General features: G+C 39.6%; 1 protein-coding gene across 1 annotated transcript; it reads left to right on the top strand.

Annotated features, from left to right (window-relative positions):
- Positions 1 to 1,285: 1,285 nt before the first annotated feature.
- EXOSC7 (exosome component 7) lies at positions 1,286 to 22,910 on the top strand. Its single transcript, XM_076331025.1, has 8 exons — positions 1,286 to 1,383; positions 2,452 to 2,553; positions 3,252 to 3,346; positions 9,089 to 9,254; positions 13,744 to 13,814; positions 18,425 to 18,548; positions 19,489 to 19,644; positions 22,775 to 22,910. The coding sequence occupies exons 1-8, from the start codon at positions 1,327 to 1,329 to the stop codon at positions 22,877 to 22,879; spliced, it is 876 nt and encodes a 291-aa protein (XP_076187140.1). The 5' UTR covers positions 1,286 to 1,326; the 3' UTR covers positions 22,880 to 22,910.
- Positions 22,911 to 23,962: the final 1,052 nt, after the last annotated feature.

The following is a 23,962-nucleotide window of genomic DNA, read 5'->3' on the forward strand; positions in this document are numbered from 1 at the left end:
AAGATGAGCTACCCAAACCTTGGCTCAGTCAGGCTCCACCGCTGGCTCTCCCCGCTGAGAAGCGGTAAGCGATCCCCACGCAACAATCCTGGCGTGCAGAAGCTTGACTCCTTTTGGATGCAGGTAAGCCGTGGGATGCATCCCAGAAATGCATCTCCTCTGCTCCGACTGCTAATAGATGTGCAGCCCGCTAATGGGACCAGACCAGCGCTGGCCCAGAGTAAAACCTCCAGAACATCCCTCACTCTGCAGGTTCGCTCCCATCGCATCGTGCCGCCTGCTCAAGTAGGCACAGGCAGAAATGCTCCGTGCGTTTGATTGAGGAAGGAGTCTCGGAAAGGAGAGCTGGAAACACCTGGAGAAACTCCAGCAGTGTGGCATGTTACCCTTGTAAGCCATGGGTAACATGGGTAAGCCATTCTTACCCGAGTAAACGTCAGCATGAAGCCAGACAGCAACTTTTGAAGCAATTTGAAAGTTATACACAAGAGCTGTGCAAAAAAGTGTGAAGCTTACACATTAACCACTCATTGTTAAGAAACTTTCAATTAAGGCCGTCAAAAAAACCAAACCCTTATTGCTTTAATATATAACATGAGTTTTTAATTACATTTCCCACGCTACTTTCCCAGAGATATATGGCACAGGACCAACAACGCTCTCCTAATGAGAGCACTTTGTTTCTTCCCTGCTCCTGTGCCGACCCGCCCCGTGCGCTGCACCTCGCTCGGACCTCTCTGAGGTAAAAAACTCTGCATTTCCTCATTTTTCTTGCGGGGTTTATCACTCCGCGAGCCCTTCCCGAGCACCGGGGTATTTTCACAGCCTCCTTCAGGAGCTTTTACCTTGGCACAGGGCGGATAGAGAGCGGGCAGCGCCCCTTTGGTTTACCACGAGCGTCAGCTTCTTGGAGGGGACGTTTTTCGGGACGCGGGGTGCTCGGTGGGCACCACGTCCGGAGCACTGCGCCTACTCCCTGTGAAAGCCTTCTGTGGGGAGTTTAACGCCTGCACACCCCACTTTGCCTGTACGAAGAGGGAGACCCCGACGTGAGGTCCCCGCCGGGCGGGCGGAACGGCAGTTAGGGCAACGCGGGCGCTTTCCCGCCTCAGGCGCGCGGGAGCCGGGCAGTGCGCAGGCGCAAGGTCCGCCCCCCGCGCCGGGCCCGCCCGCCGCCGGGCGTCACGCGGGGCCGGAGCGGCGCGCGCCTCCCCGCTCCCGCCCTCTCTCCCTGCTGTAGCGGCGGCCGTTGCCAGTAGCGGCGGCGGCGCGCGGGCGCCGGAAGCGGAAGGGCGGGAGCGCGGTGTTCGTCCGGCGGTGGGAGCTATGGCGTCCGTGGTGCTGAGCGAGGCGGAGAAGCTCTACATCGTGCACGGCGTCCAGGTAGCGGCGGGCGCCTTGCGCGAGGTCCCGCTAGCCCGGGGCGGCGTGGAGGCGGCAGCCTCCACCCCGGGGAGCGGGAGGTCATTCGGCCCGGCCCGGCCCTGCCTGTGGCCGGTGGTAGCATTGCCCTGTGAGGCGTGGGGCAGGGCCCTTCCCCGCCCCTCCGGGCTTGCTCCCTGTGAGCGGGCACTCCCCTGGGCCAGGAAGGAGGCCTGGGGCGGGAACGAGTTACAGTGTAGGCTGGGGAGGAGGGAGGGAGCTTTCCATTACCTGGTGTCTAGAGGGGAAATCTCTGTGGTAATAATCATTCAAGCACACTGAAAACAGAGCATCAGAACAGAAAGCAGGCTGAGAACAGGGCGTGGATTTGTTTTTTCATTTCTTGTCCTCCTCTTCCCCCTTTTCCCTTGCTCTTTCTCAAGTTTTTGCCGTTGCATGGAGTTTTAGCCTGTCGCTAAGCTGAGGAACAGTGAGTGGACCAAGGAGGAAGAGTGAAGGACGTGTGGGGAGAAATGCCAAAGATGAAAGGACCGTACTTTCTGCGAAGTACAGAAACTGTATTTTACTACAAAGAAAACTACTTTTATGGGGATGAATTGTATAGTATCTGAGGGTGCATAACATCTGTTTTAGAAATACAGATGAAAGCATTTGGAAGGCTGGTGGGTTATTTTTGTCTGCTGGGTCCTAATTACATATATAAAAGTACAGGACTTGAGTATCCCAAGAAAGACCCGTGTTGTGTTAGGCAAAGTACCTTTTAAAGCCAAGACCTTTACACTTTTGTAGTCTGAAGCTTTCTGTTGAAACAGGATGGAAGTAGTGCAGGAGTTCAGGTCTATCTGCAGAGAGCTTGTTGCAAGCTCTAGATAAATGAGAGGTGAATGAAAAAGTACATTTGGTTCTGTTGTACTCTTAAGTGAAAGTTATGAAACTGGGAGCTGTTGCTTTTATATTAATTTTACTGCTGTGTTTGGCATAGGAAAAAGAAACTTTAAAATCACAGATTCTTTTTTTACTTTTCATTACTGATTCTCTTAAGCACGATATATTGATTGTTGTTCTTAGGAGGACCTTCGTGTAGATGGTCGTGGCTGTGAAGACTACAGATGTGCAGAAGTAGAAACAGATGTTGTATCAAACACAAGTGGATCTGCAAGAGTAAAGCTGGTTGGTAAATTTCTTAGGCATCACGTACCTTGCTGATGAGGCTTCTGGTTTATGTGACTAGTTTTAAGATAAGCCGAGGCTATTTGTAGATGGATTTGTGTGTGTGTCTAATAAAATGTGTGTATATGTAGCACTAACCAAAACTATGGGTTAAGGAAATAATGACAGGATATATAATTCATTCAGGCTGGCTTAACCAACTTGAGCTGGACTTACTGCGAAGTACCTGAAAAGCCTTCAATCTGAGCTACCATTTAATCTTGAAAAAATGGAATTGCTGTTGTGCCTAACCACTGGAAAAAATAATTCTGTTCCTTTAGAGTGAAGCAAAACTACTTCTGGCATGTGTTGACTGTGAAGATGATAAATATACTGTGCAGTATTATAAGGGTTCTGCAGATATAGCTGTTTCCAGAACCAAAATGACAGAAAAAGTCATGGATATGAAGAGTGTCTTTTTAACCTAGAGAAAGCTAACATGTATGGTAATTATTTGAAGAAACTTCTTAGGCTTAACATTGTTCTTCTAAAGCCTTTCCTTATTTAAAAAAAACTAATGTGATTTTAAGTTCACTCTGGTAGAATGATGAGTGCAGGTAACTGAAAGGTAGAAATGTCAGCTTACCATAGACATTTAAATTAAACAAGTAGTTTTGTGAATATAATTCTAGTTGTGTGATATGTTTTTGTTTTAACAGGGACACACTGATATCTTGGTAGGTGTAAAAGCTGAAATGGGGACACCAAAGTTGGAGAAACCAGATGAAGGTTACCTGGAATTCTTTGTTGACTGGTTAGTATACTAGAAGAGAAGGAAATAGATCTAATATTTGGAATAAATGACTAATCAGATCTTACCATTCTTCTAAAGTTTATACTTTCATTCCACTAACCTCCCGTAAGGGTCTGAGTAATAGAAACAAGTTATTCTGCTGTTTCAATAGTGGTGAATGTTCAGAAACTTTCTGCTGGTTCTGCAGACCCAAAATAAGCAAAATAATAGGAGTTAAAGAATGAAATCAAGTTAAAAAAATCCCAAATTGCATAGCATCACTGCAGCTGGAAAAGAGTAATGGTTCAATTGCACATGCGTTTAACATGACTTCATGACTACAATGTCAATTGTCTTTTTTACAATGATAGAATAAAAAAAAAAAATCTCTTTCAAAAATGAAGTATTCCAGAAGAAAAGATTTGACTGATACAGATTGTACTTTAACAGTACTTAAAGGATTTTGCTTACTTCGTCTTTGAAAGCAGTGGAAAAAGTTTGAAGTGTGTTTTGTACAAAACCGTTTGTTTAAAAAAAAAAAAAAAATCCTCACTGTAAACTTCAGGTGCAAAAGTTAATTAGAAAATTTAGTTACCATATTTATCAGTGAATTGGTATTTCATTAACTAAAATGGTATTTGTTTTTAATCATATTCCTGGCTTTGTGCTACAAATGGACTATTGCTTATCCGTACAGTCTTCATAGTGCTTGAATTATGAAGGAAGCTAGAAGAAAACTGAGCGCTCTTGTTTTCAGCTTGCTCTGAGACAGCATAGTGACGTCTCAATGTTATTCCAGACTGTCTGCTGTCTGAAACTACAGTATCCGTATCTTGCAGACTTCTAAAACTGTTCTTTATGAAATAATGTGCTTTGGGAACCTCTCATAAAAGCCTTGGCACTGTCAAGTTAGCTGTTTTGCATGTGACCTTTTTTTTATTTTTATTAAAAACAAAAAATGTTGCTACTCTGACATTAAACCAATATACCATTAGTAAAGCTAAGGTATGAGAGCTGCTAAGTGTATATCTGATAATCTTTCTGACCTAACTGGCTATATCTGCCTTAACATTTGTGTATCTCTCACATTATGCAGCCTTTTCTAAGACTGCCTCTGTACATCACAGTGTACTAGTTAACGGTGGAAACTTACGGTTTGTAGAGGGAAGAACTCACCTGTGAATTAATGCTTTGTCTATAATTACTGTTCAAAAAAGTACCAGACAGGAAGATGGTCTTCTCAGCTGTGGTCCTGCTGTTAGAGGGGATCTGAGCTTGACTACTTTATAAAACTTGTGTATGAAATATCCTAAATAGTACCTGCTTTGTTCTGGTGGTTTCTATATGAAGAAAGTCCAATGACAGCAGGGACACTTCCTTACTAAAACAAGTGGTCTGTGGGGATGTTGCAATTCTGTGACACTTCTTTCATGTGTAAATAAATGTTAGAAAAACTTTAACTCATTAGATTAATGTTAGGTTGTATTTTCTAACTGTTAATCTCTGCTTCATGAGAAGATGGGAGGGAGATGTGAAGCAACATTGTGCAAGATGGATCTTGTCAGTTCTAGAAATAGGTAATCCTTACTTTCTGTGACAACACAGACCAAAAGCCTGAATTTTAGAGAACGGTAGTCACTTCTTGCATGCTTGTGCCACCAGGGGAAGGTGACCTCTAGCTTCCAGAAAGATCCAAAAGACAAAATGTGAAGTGGGAGCAGCTTGTTCTCTGTAAAGGGAAATGAGATGCTGTCAGTACTCTGATGCTTTTCCAGGCTGCCACTGGGTGGTAGTAACTGAGCATAGTTTGATATGCTGCATCTTGTGGGGAAGTTCCTGTATGTTCTACTTGGCTTTTATATTGTTGAAACTAGTAATAGAAACTCGGACTGCAGTGTTAGCTATCTTAAAATGCTTGTTTCCCAAAACTTTCATGGTTTCTTGTACTGCTGAAAATAATCACTTGCTGGATCATGTTTATAATTCTCTGCCCCAAAATTCCATTTCTCGTCATTCTGCTCTGAGTCCTTATCCTGAAATCTGAGAAGCACATTTAGTCCCATTTTGAGACAAGACTTTAATGCTAGTCTCTGGAAGAGATGATTTTTGGGGTATTGATTTGTGATAGTAGAAATTAATTATCATAGAATAAGTCTGTGTCCTATGTGATGTCCTTACTGCCCATCAGCACCAGAGAAGACAGTAATCCTGGTCATTGATGTTGAAAGACTACTGTGTCTGCTTTTCTCATGTTTGAGTTTTGGGGCTGTTCTAATACTGACTTGTTAGAGTTTTTTTGGTTTTTGTTTTTTGACTGAAGTAAAGATTTATAATTTTCAAAGTGTAAGAAATAAAAAAAGAAAAAGCAGACAAATCTGAATTCCTTGAATGCATTAGATTTTGTTGGTGGAATTAAGGAAGCAAGGAATATATTTGTCCAAGCCTAGCCATCTGTTCCTCCACTTTGAAGTCCAGACGTGCTTTTGTTCCAGCTGGAAGAGTGGGCCTGTTTCATTGGTCCCTGCATGGAAGACTGAATGAGATACGATCTTAAATATTATAGATGGAAAGCAGTTCTCCAAATGAAGAGGTGACAGTATTACAGAACAACCACATCAGCATGCTCTTAGGTGATCCTCAGATACTGTTCTATTGGGTTTTGTGGGGAAAATGTTAACTTAAAACACATTTCAGTGCAGTCACTGAAGATATCACTTGAATGGTCGCTGCAGAAAAGGAACCTTTCCTTCCCTCCTCTCCCCTACCATAAACCTGTTATCATGGCAACTACTCTTTGCAGAGGCAAGAGGCAAACTAATGAGTTTTGAAAGAATGAAATGTCTTTACCATTTGTTACAGTACTTCCTCTATTAAAGATGTTCTGTAGTGGATTTAGCTCAGTTTTCAGAGAGAAACACCATCTAATGCTTGAGTAAAAACTGTTTCAAACTTTGTAAGCAGATGTTCCTTTTGGATGGGAAGTGTGGTGACAGGGCCTGACCAGGCAAAGACCTGAACCAGTAAATCCATGTTGGTAGAGTTACCAGTTTGACTAGACTAAATCCAAACCCTTGTTAGCCCAATTCTTTGTAGGGTCATGAGCTTGAATATCATCATAATCGTATTAACACAGACAGCATCTGGACCTGAATTCAGGTCTATCTATTTCTGGGTCTGCCTTGGCAGTCCAGATGTGTCATAAACATGATGTCTTCTGGCTGCTTTCTGGGCAGGTAGAATATTAGTGGGGTGATTAACTTACTGCTGATTCTAAAACAGTGAATCTGCCTTCTTGTTTTAAACGATTGTATGCTGCTTTTGGTGCAAGAGTAGAAATCTGTTATTGATTGCTTGAAGTAAATATGGCTTTAAGTGAAGAATATCCTCAGTGTAATGAAGCCCTTGTATACCAGCAAAACAGCTGTAAGCTTTTGTTTAATAACTGTTTTATCTCTGTTATAATTACTTACATTGTCAATTATAGTATATTAATGGCCTGAGCAACGGATGGGAAGTACTTAACTACTGTGAGAGAAAGGTTTTGACTGGTAACAGCAAGGGTTTTGAAAGTAGAGATCTGTGGTAGAAGCCTCATTGTGCTTTAGGAGTCTTGACTGTTATGCGATGTGACACTAAAATGGTTTTGAAAGTCTTTAAAATTACATTCTATACAGGAGTAGAAATTCTAGGCTCCACTTGGCCACTACTAAGTTCTTTCTGTGCTCCATAAAACAAGCTTTTTGGCATTGTGTTTTATTGGTGTGCTAGGCAACCCCTCTTCAAATTTTACCCAGTGTAAATTACTGCAATAGTCTGTGAGCATTGGGTGGCAGTATTTACCATATGGTTATTATAATAGTACCCTGCTAACGTTTCTTTTTTATTTCACTTTGATTGCAAGGAATTGAAGTGTAAAAATAATAATGGAATTAAGATGCAGTGAAACTTGCAATAATATTCCGACTGAGTCTTACGTTCTTCTTATTCACTGTCAAAGACAGTGGCCATTTATAATTAAAAACTACAACATTTGATAAAACTTCATGTTTAGAAATAATAATGAGGTATAGACTGAGGTTTGTATAATTCTTTTCAACTTATCATAGGAATCATAATGCTTGCATAACCATACTTTAAACAGGATGGTGTAAACAGAATGATGTAGTTAACTTGCATAAAAGCTGCTTCCATGGATAAGTGCTTGTTTAATACAACCTAAAGGCCTGACTCAGCATATTTCCAGAAATAAGTTATACTTAGATATGGTCCTATCTTATAAAATTGTTGTCCAATATTAACACAACTGCGAATAATATTCTGTCACACTTGCAGTGCTTATTCGTGTGGCAAGGGTAGTCTGGAAGCATAGGTCAGTGCTTGATTGGCAGTAATTTTTTTTAAGCATGTATAGTGCTGTCTGGTTGTAGAAGCAGCAAATAGCTTCTATAAAATTCAGTAGCTCTTCCTGGCATTCTGAGTTTTCATGAGTTCTGCAAAAGAACAAGTTGGGAGAATTACTGTGAGGTAAGGTTTTCCCTTATAGGCGCTGCAGTCTTGTTGATACAGCTCACCTGATGGTTTAAGTCATACCTAGATAATGTAGATCTTTAGTTGTTGTTTTTTTAAAGGTGAAGGGATTATATTCCAAGACTTTGTTTTCTGCTGTATGTTTGCATTCCTGTGGTGTTCCTGTTAGAAGAGCTAAGAGTTTGTATCATCATATAAACACAACATACAGATTTTGAACATATCAAGCTAATTCTGTGGAACCAGCTCCTTTCCTGTGTTCTGTAATGAGAAACTAATTTGGGGGAGGTCTGACTAGTTTATTTAAAAACAAGATCTGCAATGTGTGCCACGGGTCCACTGCTTGAGAATGCTCTTGCCCTCTATAAACCAGAGGTTGGGTCCAGAATACTTGTTATTTTGCTGTATATGCATCTCTGGACATTTCTGCTCTATTTCATTGTGACTTGGAGGTGGGGTTTGTTTGTTTTTGTGTTTGGGGGTTTTCTTTGTAGGCCTGTTTTCTTTTATTGTTAGAATTTTGTTCTTAGCTGTGTACAAAGCCTCAGCACCCAAGGACTTCCTTGCATGACTGCTCTTAAACAAAGTTTGTTATGTCGGAATCAGGGAAGTGAAGACCACACGTTTTTGTCGGATCCCTTCTGGAAAAAATGTTCTGCTGCTCTCCATAAGCTGCAGCTGCTGAAAATAATGAGCTGCTGATCAAGTGGCTTGATAGCAGAGAGTACACTCAGTAAAGAAATTGCCAATTAAGGTCAGGCGGTCATGTCACTTTAAAAAAAAAAATGCATATTCTACTTGTCATATTGTCACATCTTTCTCTTCTTAGCCACTCTCTTATTAATTTAGCATTCAACTCTAACAGGCTGTCTTGTTAGCTGTTCTGAACTTAGTACAGATTTCTCTCACTTTTTTATTTTTGAAAGGGTTGAGGTGATAGAAGGTGAGAGTGCTTAAGAAATAATTCCCTGAGAGAATTCACCAACTTTAATATTGTAACTTGGGAACTGAAGATAGTAGTGGAATTTAATTGGTATCAGAGTTTGTAGCAAAATGTAGGTATATTATCTGCATCAAGACATTTTCTTATGCAAAATGGAAATAATTTCTTTACAGATAGGATGCTTATTCTTGTACAAATAAATCCTTAGATATTTCTAATGCTTTATATTTAAGAAATGTTCTTTGGGTATTGGCTGCTTCAGAATTGAAAGTATTTTTTCTTTCCTTATCTAGTTCTGCAAATGCTACTCCTGAATTTGAAGGCCGGGGAGGAGAAGAACTTGGCACAGAGATAGCAAATACACTATACAGAGTATTTAGCAGCGAGAGCAGCATAGACTTGAAATCACTTTGTATTAATCCCAGAGAGCACTGCTGGGTTCTCTATGTTGATGTATTGGTAAGTAAGGAAATAAAAACTAATATTCAAGAGGTTTTTCAAGGCGCTGACTGACTTAGCATAACCATGTGTATTTTCATATAAAAAAACCTTCTCATAATGTGATACAATGCTTCACAGCATGGATGGCCATTTTCTTGTGAAGCTACCTATAATAGTTAATCACTACTTCTAGCTTGCTCTTTTTCTACTCCTCTTGATGCTGCTGCTCCACTGCAGAGCTGATAAAACACTGAATACTCCGAATCTGTCTCAGATAAAAATCAGTGACCTTATCCTGACAAGGAAATTGCTACTAAAGAAGGCTAAACTTTTTTCCAAGCTAGATATAACAGCAAATGTATCCTTCTAATGTATGTAAGTTTGTGTGGGTGTATGTTAGCCCTAACATAACTGTCCATCCTGTCTACTTCTTTGCACTATTATCGGTACTAATTCAGTAAAGTAAAATAGAAACTTTTCTGGCAAAAGTTACGTTTGGCCTAGGCACTTTTTGATGAAAGTTGTATACGTGTATTGAATGTAGAAAATAAACTGAGTATTTGTTCCCCTTACTGAATTTTATGCATATAAATCTTGTGCATGCAGCAGCTCAATTTCCAAACTATGTTGTATTTAAAGCACTCTGTCATGGGAATTTAATAGAAGTCTGCAAGTCAGGCTCTCCTGAGCATTATTCTTAGCAATTCATTATTCTGAACAATTCTTATTGGTCTAAAGTTGAGTTTCTGTTTGTCAAATTTGTAACTGAAAATACGTTGAGGGATCTTACTCACAGGAATCCATTAATGTGTGTGAAATGATTTGCAAAATGTTAAGCTGTATTGCCAAAAAAACCCCAAACCCACAGGGTTTAGTTAAACAAAACAGGAACATTCAGACTAAGACCTAAATAAATGTGAAAATTAGTCCATTAGCTGTTTAAAAAGCAGTAGCATTAGCCTAATTATAGTGGAAATGGTACATACCGTGACTTAGTCTGCATACAGAATGATCAAATATGTACCACTGCTGAGTGCTTTAACAGTCCTAGTCACCAGCTTATCGGAGCTTGGCATAGTTTAATAGAGAATGAAGCGTTAGTTTTGAGAAATAACACTGGGGCCTTTAGTTACTAGGTAATTACAAGCAGAGGTACAGAATATTAAATGTTGTGCTTATTTAAGCAATGTACTGCTTAACATTGCATAAACACTGCATAAACAAAGACTTTAATAAAGCTGACTGCTGCAGAAGTAGTTCTGTATGGCTTTTGTATGAGGTATAAATGGTCATTATTTGATTCTTCCTGGACAAATTTGTTGATTGTCCACAGCTACAGAGAAAAACAGCCTTGGTATTTTTATGCTACTAGTTGTATCAGAATTATGAATGTCAAGACCTATGTTATGTGATGAATTTTACATTTAGCTTTGTTTACAGTGCCAATAAAAATCTGTTGTAGGTTCATAATTAGGACTGTAAACTTGATGAGTCTTTTTAATGTCATATTCTGCAAGGATTTTGTGTGTGAGCCATTGAAGAGCTGCTGGTATCGTTAGAACAAGATACTGTTAACATTTGTCTCTTATCTGTTCCCCCCCTCTTCTTTTTTCCACCCCAGGCCTCTGTATTTTCACATTTTTGAGGTATTTGTACTATTTCCTTTTCTAAATAGAAGACATGTATATCACATGTGATAGTTTATACTTGATGTAGGTGCTTGATACCTACAGATTTTCCTGAAGCTGCTCTTGCTGAATCATTCCTATAGAATTCTGTTTTAATAGTACATGGTGGAAGTATGACACTTGTGCTAATATAAGGTACTACAAGTCATGTTATTCATCATTTGAGGCAGGCAGATTCTAAATACAATAACAATGCTTATTGAGAGTCCTTTGGATGATGTTTTGCTTCAGAATTCCTGGAAATTGTTCACATTGGTGTTTGTGTTCATAGTTAAGTTGGAGGGAAAATAAGCCTTAAATCTGTCATAAGTCTGAAACTACTGGTACCTTGTGGTCAGGTGGGAAGGTACTTGTTTCGGTTCTCTCATTCCAAAAGACAAAAGCCCAGAAAGAATGTTATGAACCTGGAAATACTCCATTGCTATGTAATTTAGCCATGCACACTCTGATCGAAGCGTCTATATTCAGCTGCTATGTGTAAACAAAATTTGAGATATGCAACCTCAAAAGAGAAGATAGTATATTTTGCACAGTCATGCAGCTTATTGATTAAAAACATCTCTCAAATATTTTCTAGTGGTCAGTGTACTTGGGAGGTGCTATAATTGTGGACAGTCAGGCTGGAAAGAGAATAACTTCCAACTATACACACTACAAAGATGCAGACATGGACACTTATAAATATGTGTCAAAGGTCAAGAATATATACCTTGAACTTTCAAGATATATGCATTCTTTTTTAATAATAGAAGGCGTTCCACTTCCAAAGAGTAGCTCATGGATGTGGAGATACACGGTACTGCAAAACTGTAAGCCTGTTCTCACCCTCTCTGTCTTTCCTTCAATTTCTTTCTCCTTCTAAGTCATTGATGTTAGAAATAAGCTTTTAGGCATTTTTGAGGGTGTTTTTGGTACATGTGTAGCCTTCTCCACGTAATTTGCCCCAGCAGCCTGCAGTGCTGAGCAAGGAGAATCAAAGTGTGCAATCTCTTTTCATTCTCTACCCAATCACAGTACATTGTGTGTTGGGGGGGGGGGGGGGGGGGGAAGGTGCATTAGGTTCTGTTGAAATTTTAGCAATTCACTACTGAGCATCCCTCGGAGGATTTCCTCATCTTTTCTATTCCCTCCCTAACCAGTTTGGAAAAAAACCCCAACAACTTAGAAATCTGTCCTTTTGCAGGAAAATCTTCTTTGAATAAGGCAAGGTCTACAATGTTTTCTCTTTTCCCACCCCCAATAACTTTTTCATTTGTATATCAGTAAATTAAAAGCAGTCCTTTCTAAAGACTCCTTTGCTTCACACAGCTCACAGTTGTGCAGACTTTCTTAGTCCTTAAAAAAAAAAAAGTAAAAATAAAAAAAAAAAATGGGGGGGATCTCAGTACAAGATGCTTCAGCTGAGAAGAAAGTGTTCATTTCTTTTCGGAGGAATTGTTGTACCATGCTTGATACAGGCTGTGTTCCTAGCCTGTAGGCGCCACTGTAATACAAATAAGGCTTTAGAACAGAAGCCTGAACATAAGCCTAGCAACAGTACAGGCACATCCCATTATTGTGTTTTAATAACAAAGATATTGTGGGGCTTATTGTGTTATCCAGTAAAATCCAATAATGACTGAAAGTGGCAAGTTAACCTCTCTGTATCCAGCAGCTGTTTGCAAAGAAATAATTTGATCACCTTTGTATTTAGCTTTCTATCCCAACTTTTTGTCATTCTTTTTACACAATTCAGTCTGTCTTCATAAAAATAAACTGTCTTTCCAGAAGATCTGATTTACGATTTGCTCCCAGAGCGGGAGTTTATCTCATTCTTAAATAGATTTTGAAGAACAATCAATGCAATCAGTGTTGCAAAACTTGTTTTGCTCTCATCATACAGCACAGATTGATGTAATGGAGAAGCATCCATATGTTCTTGCTGAAGTAGTTTCAAATGATTGCCGGAGATGTGTGTGTTCATAGAATAGTGCTGGCAGCTCAGAGCAGAGCTTGTCAGAGAACTAACACTAGACTATGGCCAAATACATCTTTGAGTTGTCTGTCAGCCTACAGAAGGTATTGGTGGTTATGGGAGCCCTGCCTTTTTATATAGTATGCAGTGCTGTTCTTCTCCTGATCTTCATGGGAAGAAACTAAGCTAGAGTTCCTCCACACACTTTAGTTCATATTATAGTGTATCAACAAGTAGATTTTGACATCAGGATTTCCTTAGATCCTTTTCAGCTACAAGACAAACCTGCTAATGACTCCTTTTCCGTAAAGACTAGAGAATAAATCATGATGTGCCTTCATAACTATACCTTGTATAACTAGCTTTTCATACCATGTTCTGGGTGACAATTTGTGTTGCTTCTTTGAAAACAATTCTACCAATTGGGTTTGTCCAGCTGATACTTAAAAAAGACTCTTCTTTGAAATAAAGTGTAGAAAATGGTTTGGCTTGATTTAACATTAAAGAATGAATGTAGTGAGTTTATAAAAAGTGTTCTGGTCATAGTCTAGTTCAGAGCCTTAGCACAAGAAGAGTAAGAACAGCAGTGGTTTCAATTCAGCTGCTATTATTAAATTTTATCATTAATTTTGTTATAAAGTGCGTTAAATCTTCTGTTTTGCACGTATAATACAGTTAGCTGAAAACTTAGTTTCCTATCTGTTGTTTATTTTAATAGATAGGCTTTAAAGACAACTTTGTTTTTTAAAAACTTGTTCTGGTTCTTAATTTTGTGCCGTTTCAAATAGGTTTAAGTAAAATAAAGACTTGGTTTAAAGACACTAGTCTGATTTTCTTTTAAAGAGATTCTTTTTGTCCTCCCCAGTTACTGGAATGTGGTGGGAACCTCTTTGATGCAATCTCTATTGCAGTGAAGGCAGCTCTCTTTAACACAAGGTAAAGAACAGATCTCATTTCACGTGAGTGGAAGTGGCATGGGAAGTGAAAGAGAAGTACTCTCTGTGAGCTAAGCATTTTTAATGCTTAATTATTTAAATAAGAAATACCCAAGGCAACTTGCATTCAGATACAAGGCAGTCCATTTGCATGCAAGTAACATGAACTAATGACTTTAATTCCGTTTCTAATAATCAAATGTCATATTGCATTATATGCACAATCAGGCTCACGATACAACTTTTGTTCTGTAGCCAGATCCAGAAAAAATTGTCTTGACCATATGGTTTTGTTGCAAGTAGTTGGAGGCCTTTGTGTTGTGCCTTGTGGGTTTAAAAGAAGAAGTATTTACTGATATGTGATGCTCCTGAATAAGAAGTCCTCTCTCAATGTGACTACTGATTTGCAACTAGCCCTGTTTTCCCACTTCTGATGTTCTTTCTCATTAACTGTTAGTCTAGAGTTCTTTTTAAAACTAAGAGGAAAAAATGGTGATGAGAGATTGTGGGGAGGGGGAAATGATGTGTCTTTAAAAGAACTTTGCCCCATGCATTCTAATTGAAAGAATGGAGGAACAAAATCTAGTAGAATGAATGATGCAAGTGCTCTGTGTGTGTTTTAATGATAACATTCAATAATATTTTTTCTAATGTTTTAATCTTCTTGATCTATAGAGGAAAGGGAATGCAGAGTTTTGTAGCACCCTTAAGAAAGAAACTAGCGAATGGCTTTGCTAAAAAACTTATGTAGCAGAAGTAGTTGGAAGAGGTGCAAAAGTGAGACTCTTACAGGCATAAGTGTTTTGAAAGTGGATCTCAAATTGTTCTTCAGCTGTGAATTAGAGATCTGCTAACGTCACTGGCATAGTTCTGGCTTATTCATCAGGGAATCAGTGCACAGTACTAGAGCTGGAAAAGTACATGCAAGAAGAAGAGGAAAATACGCTTTTGAAGACAGGCAGTATATCAGGATATAAACGCTTTAAAAGGGGATAAGGGGAGAATCCATCTAAGACTACAACTTGTATATATTGCTGAGAAATTTCCCATGTTAATCAAGTTCTCAACAGTAACTTTTAACGGTAGATTGGTTTCGTAGCATTAAGAAATACTGTCACAAATGTAATGGCTCAAAAAAAGAGTTAACAGTACACTAAAGGGAAGAAATGCCTATGTTTCTGTGCGTGAGCTGCCAGGATGCAGAAGTTGTATAGTTAGAACAGTTGCTCCCACGTGAGTTGTTTTGCAGATCCAAGGCACGTACTTTATTTACAAGATAACTAGGTCTTTTTTCTTATTTCATCCAGAATCCTAGTTCTGAATAGAGAGAGAAGATCATATAAAAAGTAATATAAATAAATAAATAAAAGGAAATCTGCTGCTTTGGGAGCATGGGCAACATGAAGAATGTAATTGTTTTAATGATTCTGCTTTATTTTTATTCTTCTGAAAACCATCATTCATATAATCTTTAATCTGTGGGCAAGCATCCACAGTCTTGTGGAAGTTGGATATCAAATCAAAATGTGGTACAGTATGACATAATGCAGAGCCTGTTGATTTTTGAGCTGTGAAAACCCTGTCTGTTGATTTGAGCAGGGAATGCTAGTATGTCTAATCTCATACGAGCTCAGAAAGTCAAGAGCTGAAATTCAAAGTGAAAACCTGTTGTCCTCATTCACTATTCCTCTCCCTTTCCTTTGGTACCTACTAAGTTTTCTTTGGATTGACACAAGGTTGTTCAGAGTAGCTGCCCGCTCTCCCTAAAATATTATTGTCCCAGCAAGACAAGATGTCAGTTTCAAGATCACTTCAGATGAAGTGTTCTGAACTTTGCTTGACATGTGTGACCCTCTTTGAGTCTTACTTGCCTTTCATAATCTGTTTACAACCAGGTTTTTGTTATAAGTGTGTTCAGATCTTTGTCAGCCTTGGAACCAAGAGCAGGGAGCTCAAGCTGCTGTTTTTTCTTTGAAGCTACAATTTTTAGACGTTCAGATAGGCAATTGAAAACTTCAGCTTCATGCTTAAAATCTTGCTCTAACCATTTTTATAATGGCTATGGACATATTTTTCTTTAGGGCTAAGTAAATGCAAAATCATAACTTAAGGAATTTTGCGCAAAAATTACAGGATTTAAATCCTTTGTATGTCTGACCTGACTCATCGTATCCCCTTCAGGCATGGAACAATGACAATATGACTGTTTTAAGGGGAACGTTTACTCCTTGGAGTTTTGTATTGTTCATTATGTTCTAAAAACTGTATCAAGATCATGTGCAAAAGATAGCAGATATCAAACTTTCTTCTTAACTGTGTCTCCAAGGTGCTTAAGGCTGGATTTATGCATGATTGAAGTAGATATTGCAAAATGTGCAAGTTGCTACTGTGTCAGGACTTAGAATTAAACTTGATCCTGTGGAATGTGCCTACTTGCAACCAAGGCAGGAGAAACTAGGCAAGTTACAAAAGCTACCGAGTTTATAACACAATAGCCTTGCAGATGTTGTGGTTTTTTGCTGGGCAGCATGGTAGAGGCAGAACTGATGCCTGCTTGCAAGGGTAGAACTGGTTTTGCAGTTGTGAAATCTGGGTCTGCAGCACACAGAAAAGAGCATTGTTCGTTATGTGACTAAGTCCTGCTGTACAGATTTCTGCCCTGATTAGTTGCAGGAATCAAAACAGAAAAATAAAAGTTGCAAAGTGAACATGTGTGGCTAGTTCTTAAGATAAATCTTCATAAGATGGAGAGGGAATCTCCAGTTTTCTGGAAATCCTCTTTGTGCTACACTCTTTGCCTAGTTTTTCTGTGTATATACCCCCTTTTTACACAACTATGATGCTTGTGTCTGATCAACTATCTTTTTGCCTCTGCAGTCGTTCTAATTTGTACCGCTCTCATCTGTTCTTGGCCAAAACGGCTCTTTGCAGGGATTTTTCAGGTATTAGTTCTGGCAACTTTTTCTTGCAGACCAAACATTGCTCTGGTTTCATAGCTATTTTAGGATGGAGTTAAAAATTGCTTAATCTCACAGATTTTATTGAAATCTTTATTCTTTTTTAAGCACTGCTCTGGCACATACGCTTCTTGTCTAGGCTGTTGTCCAATGTTCTCAATTGTCCTGTGTAGCTAGAGGGTTAGTCACCTTGTGACTTTATTCCATCAATTTTTAATGGAATATTTTTAACTTGAAAACAGGCTTTGATGCATTTCCAATGAGTTGTTACGTAACTCTGCAAAGCATTTTGAGTTTCATTTCAGAAAAAAGTACATGTCGTAGTTCTGCTTACTGAAAGTTTTAGCTTGGCTCACGCCAATGTTCACAGGGTTAGCTGTTGTGAAGTACTCACCTCTAGGACTCTTAGCCACAAATAACTAAAATACTCTTACAGGGAACAACAAAAATTACTTTGCGTTAGTGGGGGGAAAAGTTCACTAAATCGGTGCCTATCTCCTCCTCTTTTAAAAGAGATTTGGTACAGAATGCATAAAAGAATGTAACCTCCAGAGTAGTTATAAAACACAACACTACTGTAAAAGTACTAATATAAAAACAGATTGTGGTTACATTCCACATGGTTACTGAAATTAGCTTTCTAGGGACATCTTGAAATATTTTATGTTTTCAAGTGCAAATGTGTAAAAGTGAGAGCACTATGGTTGAGCTGTGTGTGGGTTTTACTGGCCAGTAAAGCAAAGTCTCTCAGACAGTACTCCATCCTAGTGGGCACCTGGATAAATGAGGGTATGTAAGACACTGAGGTTCTTGGCTTCTTGAGATACCATCTTCTACTAAATTGTTTTAAATGACTTTATTAATAATGCTAAGAAAGCTGCATTAAATCATCCTGTAAAACTCCCATTAACTGGCTATAACAAATACAATATATGCATCACTGATAAGGAGCCTGTCTAGCTCATTTGTGAGAGAGCCTGTCACTCACAATTGAGAAGAAAGCATTTCTTGGATTTCTGCCTGGGTTTTTATCCCTGGTGGTTGCTTTTGTATATCTATCCTTAGAACAGCAGAGTCTTCTGGCTTCTTAAAGAATGAGAATATCTTGCCAATCTTCCCATCTTGCTAAAGAGAAAGGATTTTACTGTCATCTTTTTCTTTTACCCCAAGTCTCCTTAGTGTCATTCTTTCCTGAACAGCTTTCTATTTGTATTTGCTACTGGTGTCACAGCTTTGCCAAGCAATGCAATTGCTGTAATTCTGACAACTTTACTGTTGTCTGCAAGGTTGGGAACCACAGTACAAAGGATTCAGTCTTGGTAATTTCTCTCCTGTACGTCCAGACAGATGTACAAAGAATTGTTCAGAATTGCATTGTGCAAGTTCCAAAAGAATCTCTCCCCATATATTAGCGTAAAAACCAGTTCAGATTCTAACAGTTTGAATGATGTGCAAATATGATGGTCTTATCCTAGATATCTTCCTGCTTTATGATGTTTTCTCTCTAGTCTTAGTGAGTGAGTTGTTAATACTTTGATAACTTTCTGGATTTTTTTCTAAACATTTAGCCTCATTTAGAGGAAAGAGCACTTCTTGGAGTTGAGACTGTATGACACCTGTTCTGGCAATGATTTTGCACATTTTGTTTCCACAGAATACCCAAAGTACGTGTTCTGGAGGATGAAGAAGGGTCTAAAGAGATTGAGCTGTCTGATGACCCTTATGATTGTATTCGACTTAATGTGGATGATGTGCCCTGCATCGTCACACTAAGCAAAGTAAGCGTGACAAATTTCTGACCACCTGCCTAGAGACTTCAGTTTCTATTAATTTCACCTGCCATTTATTTTTTCCCTAGAGATAAAACTTGTGTTACAGAAATGGTCAGTGTCCACTATGTATATATTTGTTCATCCCTGGCCTCCTAATTAAGAAGAACTTTTACCGAATAAGGGTTTTTTTCCACCTCTGACTTGCAGATTTCCACTTGATGCATTCTTAAAATGCATCTTCTTGCATGCAGAAGAGTTGTTTATTATTTTTCATCTACTCCTCGCTCAACATCCAGAGCAGCAGATACTTCAGTATGTTAAAACAAATGGGTATCATTGTGCGGCACAGAGGTGGTGTGATCTGCCTGGAGTTACACAACGAGTATTTGTTGCTGGGGACGGAACTCTGTTTTCATGGGTTCAATACTGTCCTTTCCTTTCAAACAGGTTTTTATTTTCCTTTTCCATATAGCCCACAACTAACGCAGGATTTGGTGGATGCTGCATTTTCCAATGCAAGAGTTAGTGATTTGCTTAATTACCTAGAAGTTTGTCTGACATATCTTTTAAGCAGGCTTCATAAATAGTAGAAAGGCCTCCACTGAAGTGGGGGCTCACCTGAGTGTTAGGATGTGTAATTTTCATCTAGCGGGGAGGAAAGTCCATGCTTGGAGTTGAGGGGAAAGGGGAACCTGCAGTTTCATACAGATGAAAGGATGGTCAGGGAGGAAAACAGTGTGAAACAGTGACATGCTTATCTCACCTCTCTTATGTATGTACACATAATTTGGGGTCAGAGGCTGTTAAGTACTGTGCTGTCAAGTCAGTCACATGATAGTAGGATGGGAGGCTGTAGATAGTAGCTCTGTTGGCTACTCAGTTTAACTTCTTAATAAAGAGCTTAGGCAACTGCAGACTAATATGTTGTTTTGTCGCTAACTTACAGATTGGATATAGACATGTCGTGGATGCTACCCTTCAGGAAGAAGCCTGTTCCTTGGCCAGCCTGCTTATTTCTGTGACCAGTAAAGGCGCCCTCACTTCTATGAAGAAAGTGGGGAAAGGTAGCCTTGATCCTGAGAGTATTTTTGAGATGATGGAGGTAAGCAGTTTTGAGCAGTTACTGATGATACTGAATGATACTGGATGAACTGGAACTTGAGTATATGAAAGCTGCAGTAAGGACTTTAAGAGCAGAGATACTGGTGCTTTTATTAGGTGTGTAAGGGACTTGCTGAAGGTCACAGGCAGTTCCTTTGAAACAGAATCTAATATGCGTGGAAGTTATCTAAAACTTTTAGATGCCTGAAATGTATGGTGCTCACAGTTGCTTCAGTCAAGTACCTTTGTAAGACTGCAAAGCTTAAGTTGATAAACTTGGAGCGTATTTTTAGAGAACATGTTCCCTTTCTCATTGTTTTCCTTAAAGACTGAAAGAGCAAAACTTCTAACATGGTAACGTCCCTATAGAAGTAGAGATGGTACTTTGAATAGCTAGTGCATGGTGTTCCCTTCTAGCACAGCTCATTTGTGTTGTGATAAGCTTACTGTTCTCATTTTACTGTTGTTTTTGTTTGCTCCTTTATTGGGTTTCTGATCTGCCCCTACTCCATGAAAATACTAGTATCTGGATGTTGTTCACATCCACATAAGAATTCCATTTTAAACCTTTCTTCAGGCTCTTCTTCAAACTGTCTTCCAGTATAAATTCTTATGCCTGGGTTTGGCCTTGAGCATGAGACAGAACTGGGTTTTGAACTTGGAGTCAGAATGAAAATTAAATACTTCAAACTGGCTTTGTTTCCTAGAGATCCAGAACTAATTTCAGCACGGCTGTAGTGAGGAATGCAGAACTTGGAGCCAAGTTTGAAAACAGTTGTCTCAAGTGGAAATGACATGCTGACTATATATGGCACTTCACTGTTTCATGATGTCGATCCAGAGTGCTAATCTTGGTGGTACTGGTGGGCTTTTTATTTGCATCCAGAGAGGTCACTTATCCCCGTTATCATCTGTGTAGATGTGCAGAGGGGGTTTATCTCTAACTTGGCATCCTAAAGAAACTAAACTTCCTATGGACATCTGATGTGTCTTCCTTGATGGATTTTGAGTCCAATTCTAACTAAATGTCATAGAAGGCTTGAGATTTTGGGTCTAGGGCTGCTACAAAGAGATGGGTGCTTAGGTTAGATGCAGGTTCGTGGTAGAAGGTGGCCCACATGCAAATTATCTGCAGAAAGCTTTGATTGGAGCCTCTATTTTGATCACAGATTTCGCTCTACACTGAGCCCTAAATAGGAGATGAACTTCTGCAGTTCCATTGTATAGCCCACCCCCAAAGGCTGTGCTTGGGATTATATAATGCTCATCTAAACACTGATCAGAGATGCATATGGAAGGTAACCATGGGAAATCTTGAAACCGTCCTACTCTGCTTAAGAGCTTTAGTGAACCTGTTCCTACTTGTTGGTGCAAGGAGTTAAAAGCTTAAGCTGATCACCCAGTGAGTTGTGCTGTCTCTCACTTGCTTTGGAAGAAGTCTTCCCTCCTGGGTGGTGAGCAGTTTGAAGGAGTGAGGGATAAAGCTGATGGGAATAAAGCAAGATATTTTCTGGGAGGTCAGAGATTATCTGTTTGGCCCTGCCGCAAACTCAGCAGCCTGATTAGGATACCAAGAAAAATAAGAAGGCCTGGGAATGTCCAGTGGAAGAGCTGCATAACCCTTGCTTGACACCTCCATTCCCTAATGATTTGGCTGCAGGTCAGAGAGTGTTCAGCTTTCCCTGCCTGGTAGAAAACAGATGTTCTAGGACATATCTCTTAGGAAGGCAGCTTCATGGGAAAGTTTTGGGAAGCTGCCAGCATGAGGCTTTTTTTACTGAGTTTATGATCCGTTCCATAGGAGAGGCAAGCAGGAATAAGATGGCAACAGTGTTGTGTGCTGTGTCAATACCAAAGCTCTGCACAGTTCCCATTCACTTTGACCTGGTGTGAGTGATGATGTCCTACAGTTGAGGAGAAGAATGCGCAAAGTATATTACCCCTCAGGACTCCAGACTGCTGCTGTGATCTTTGTCCCAGTGCAGAGCTGTAACAATTCTTGTGTGTGCCCCCCTTTATTTAGCATGACTCATACTGTCTAGGACTGACAGCTACCCTGCTGCATCAAAGCACTTTGCAAATTTCCTTTGGTACTATAGGCCGTATTCTGTCACCTCATTCTTCGATTAGAAACGTACCTTATTTTAAGGTTTGTGCACCCACGGTGTTGGCAATTTGTCATCAACAGGTGAAAGAGAGCTTTGTGGTCAGCTGTATGGCAGGCATAGGCTTTGTTGCATGGATCACGAGCTAATAAACTCAGTTGAATATAATCTGTCTTTGGCTCTTTAGGGACAGGTGGGCTCTTTTCATCTCTGTATGGAGTCAGTATTTCAGGTCATTTAGAGAAACCCTGGGAAAGCTCTAATAGGCACCACTGCCTTAAAAATCTTTATTTCAGCGTTGCCCAACATTTCCTTGTCCTGCAGCTTCCACAGTACAATTGTGCATGTGGAAAGAGTAGAGGCTGGTATCAGAGCTAATCCTGGTGGTTTTCCACTGCTGGAGTTTATTTCTGTAAAGAAAACCTTCTGTTAACTCCTTTAAGGTCCTTGGACAGTATGGAATTGCACATCATAATGAAGGATCTGCCCACAGACTGATTTGGTGATGCAGCCAGTGTGCATTTTGGGCTTCTCTGGCCACATGACAGGGTGTTGAGCTGGTCTAAATTCAGTCTACTGATTCTGAGCACATTCAGAAGAGTTTACTGAACTTTGTATTAGTAGGCTGCTTTGCTGGTCAGGTATCTCTTCTCCTCTGGCAGCGAGCATATTGCTTCATATTGCATGCGCTGGCTAATTTGAATGTGTGCTTGTGCCTGACGTGAATTTAACTTGTATTCCTGGGTGATCCAGTGATGCACACATCTGGTGTTAATGATCATGGAATGCTTCTCTGATGAATGGGAGCTCTGCCTGTGTGTGTACATTTTTCCAAAACTTAATCAAACCAAAATGAAACTTCCACCACCATTATTTTTCTTAATTAAAAGTATGTTTTTATTATACCAGCTGGTGTATATTAATCATTAAAGGGAAAATATTTGTCAAAAAGAAGTGTTCCGTGAGAGTTGTCTTCCTGTTAATAAGCATATGTCTCAGATTTGTTTTGCTTTCTTTGCATTGCAGACGGGAAAAAGAGTAGGCAAGTCATTGCACATAGCCCTTCAGAAGATTCTGGATGAAGAAGAGAGTTTGGGGACGTCACGGCAGAAAGTTGGATTTCTAGGATGAGTTTTTATTAAATGTTCAAAACTGTTTTTAATTGATTGTGCAATCTTGTCAGTTTGTATACAGAAAAAGGATATTTTTTGTTCCAGTACCTTTATCCTTCTGGCTAAGAGGCTTTTAGAATGTTACTAAGCATAAAGCTAGCTACAGTTAAATGCGGATAAGCAAATTTGAGATGCTTTCCATATGGGTAACTGTCCGCACCTAGGAAGCATACCAGCAGCTGTTGATGCAGTTGCCTGGGAAGTGCTTGAGTCTGTTTTCAAGAGTGACTGGTATAGATTCCACTTAATTCTGTTTGTGTGTGTTCCACTTCTGCAGACCAGCTGCTGTGTTCTAGAGCATATATGAGGGTGTCCTTGGTACAGCACAAGCCAGGTTTTGGGCCTCTTGAAATTTTTTTTTTATTCACCAGCCAGATGAGAACAGCACTTTGTGGAAATCTTCCTTCAAATTATCTTACTTTTCTTGGAATAAAATGTGGTTAGATTTTACTATAAATACAACGTGGTCCGAAGTTTCTAATTCATATTTTAAACCAAGATTTCTTTGCTTACTAGAGCTCTGCCTATTCCTTTTGCCAATAGGTACAATAGTAACCTAGCCAAAACCTCTCACGGTGGCTAAGGAGAAGGGGCATGGCTAAGGTAGAAGGGAAAATAAGTTAATTTTTTAGGAGTTTGATAATTCAGCTGGAAAAGCATAGTGGCTTTCAGTAATGATCCTTTACAGGGAAAGACAGAAGATGGCAGATAAGGTAGGCAACCAAGTTTTATCACCAGGTCTTCAAAGCAGTGGATTCCCTCCCTGCATCAATTGGCTGTCCCAGCAAAGAGTAAGAGCTGTTTATTTGGCAGGATAGGAAGAGACAACAGATGGAAGAAGTCGAAGGAAAAAGTTGATTTTCAGGAAGTTGATATTTCAGCTGCAAGTGTTAGAAGGATCGTTTTGAACAAACATTATGGCAAAAGTTACTACAATAATCCAGGAATCATTTAGCTCTTACTCAAGCAGCATTTTCTGAATTTCCTGTTTTAATTTCCTAATATTAGACTAAGAACATTCTCTTGTCTGGAATGTGTTTGG

Source organism: Aptenodytes patagonicus, chromosome 2, assembly GCF_965638725.1.
Source record: "Aptenodytes patagonicus chromosome 2, bAptPat1.pri.cur, whole genome shotgun sequence".
Taxonomy (NCBI): Eukaryota; Metazoa; Chordata; class Aves; order Sphenisciformes; family Spheniscidae; genus Aptenodytes; species Aptenodytes patagonicus.

Coding starts and splice junctions, on each gene's coding strand:
- EXOSC7 (XM_076331025.1), top strand. CDS start 1,327: ATGGCGTCCGTGGTGCTGAGCGAGGCGGAGAAGCTCTACATCGTGCAC. Junction 9,255..13,743: donor TTCTCTATGTTGATGTATTG/GTAAGTAAGGAA, acceptor TGTCCTCCCCAG/TTACTGGAATGTGGTGGGAA. Junction 13,815..18,424: donor GCAGCTCTCTTTAACACAAG/GTAAAGAACAGA, acceptor TTGTTTCCACAG/AATACCCAAAGTACGTGTTC.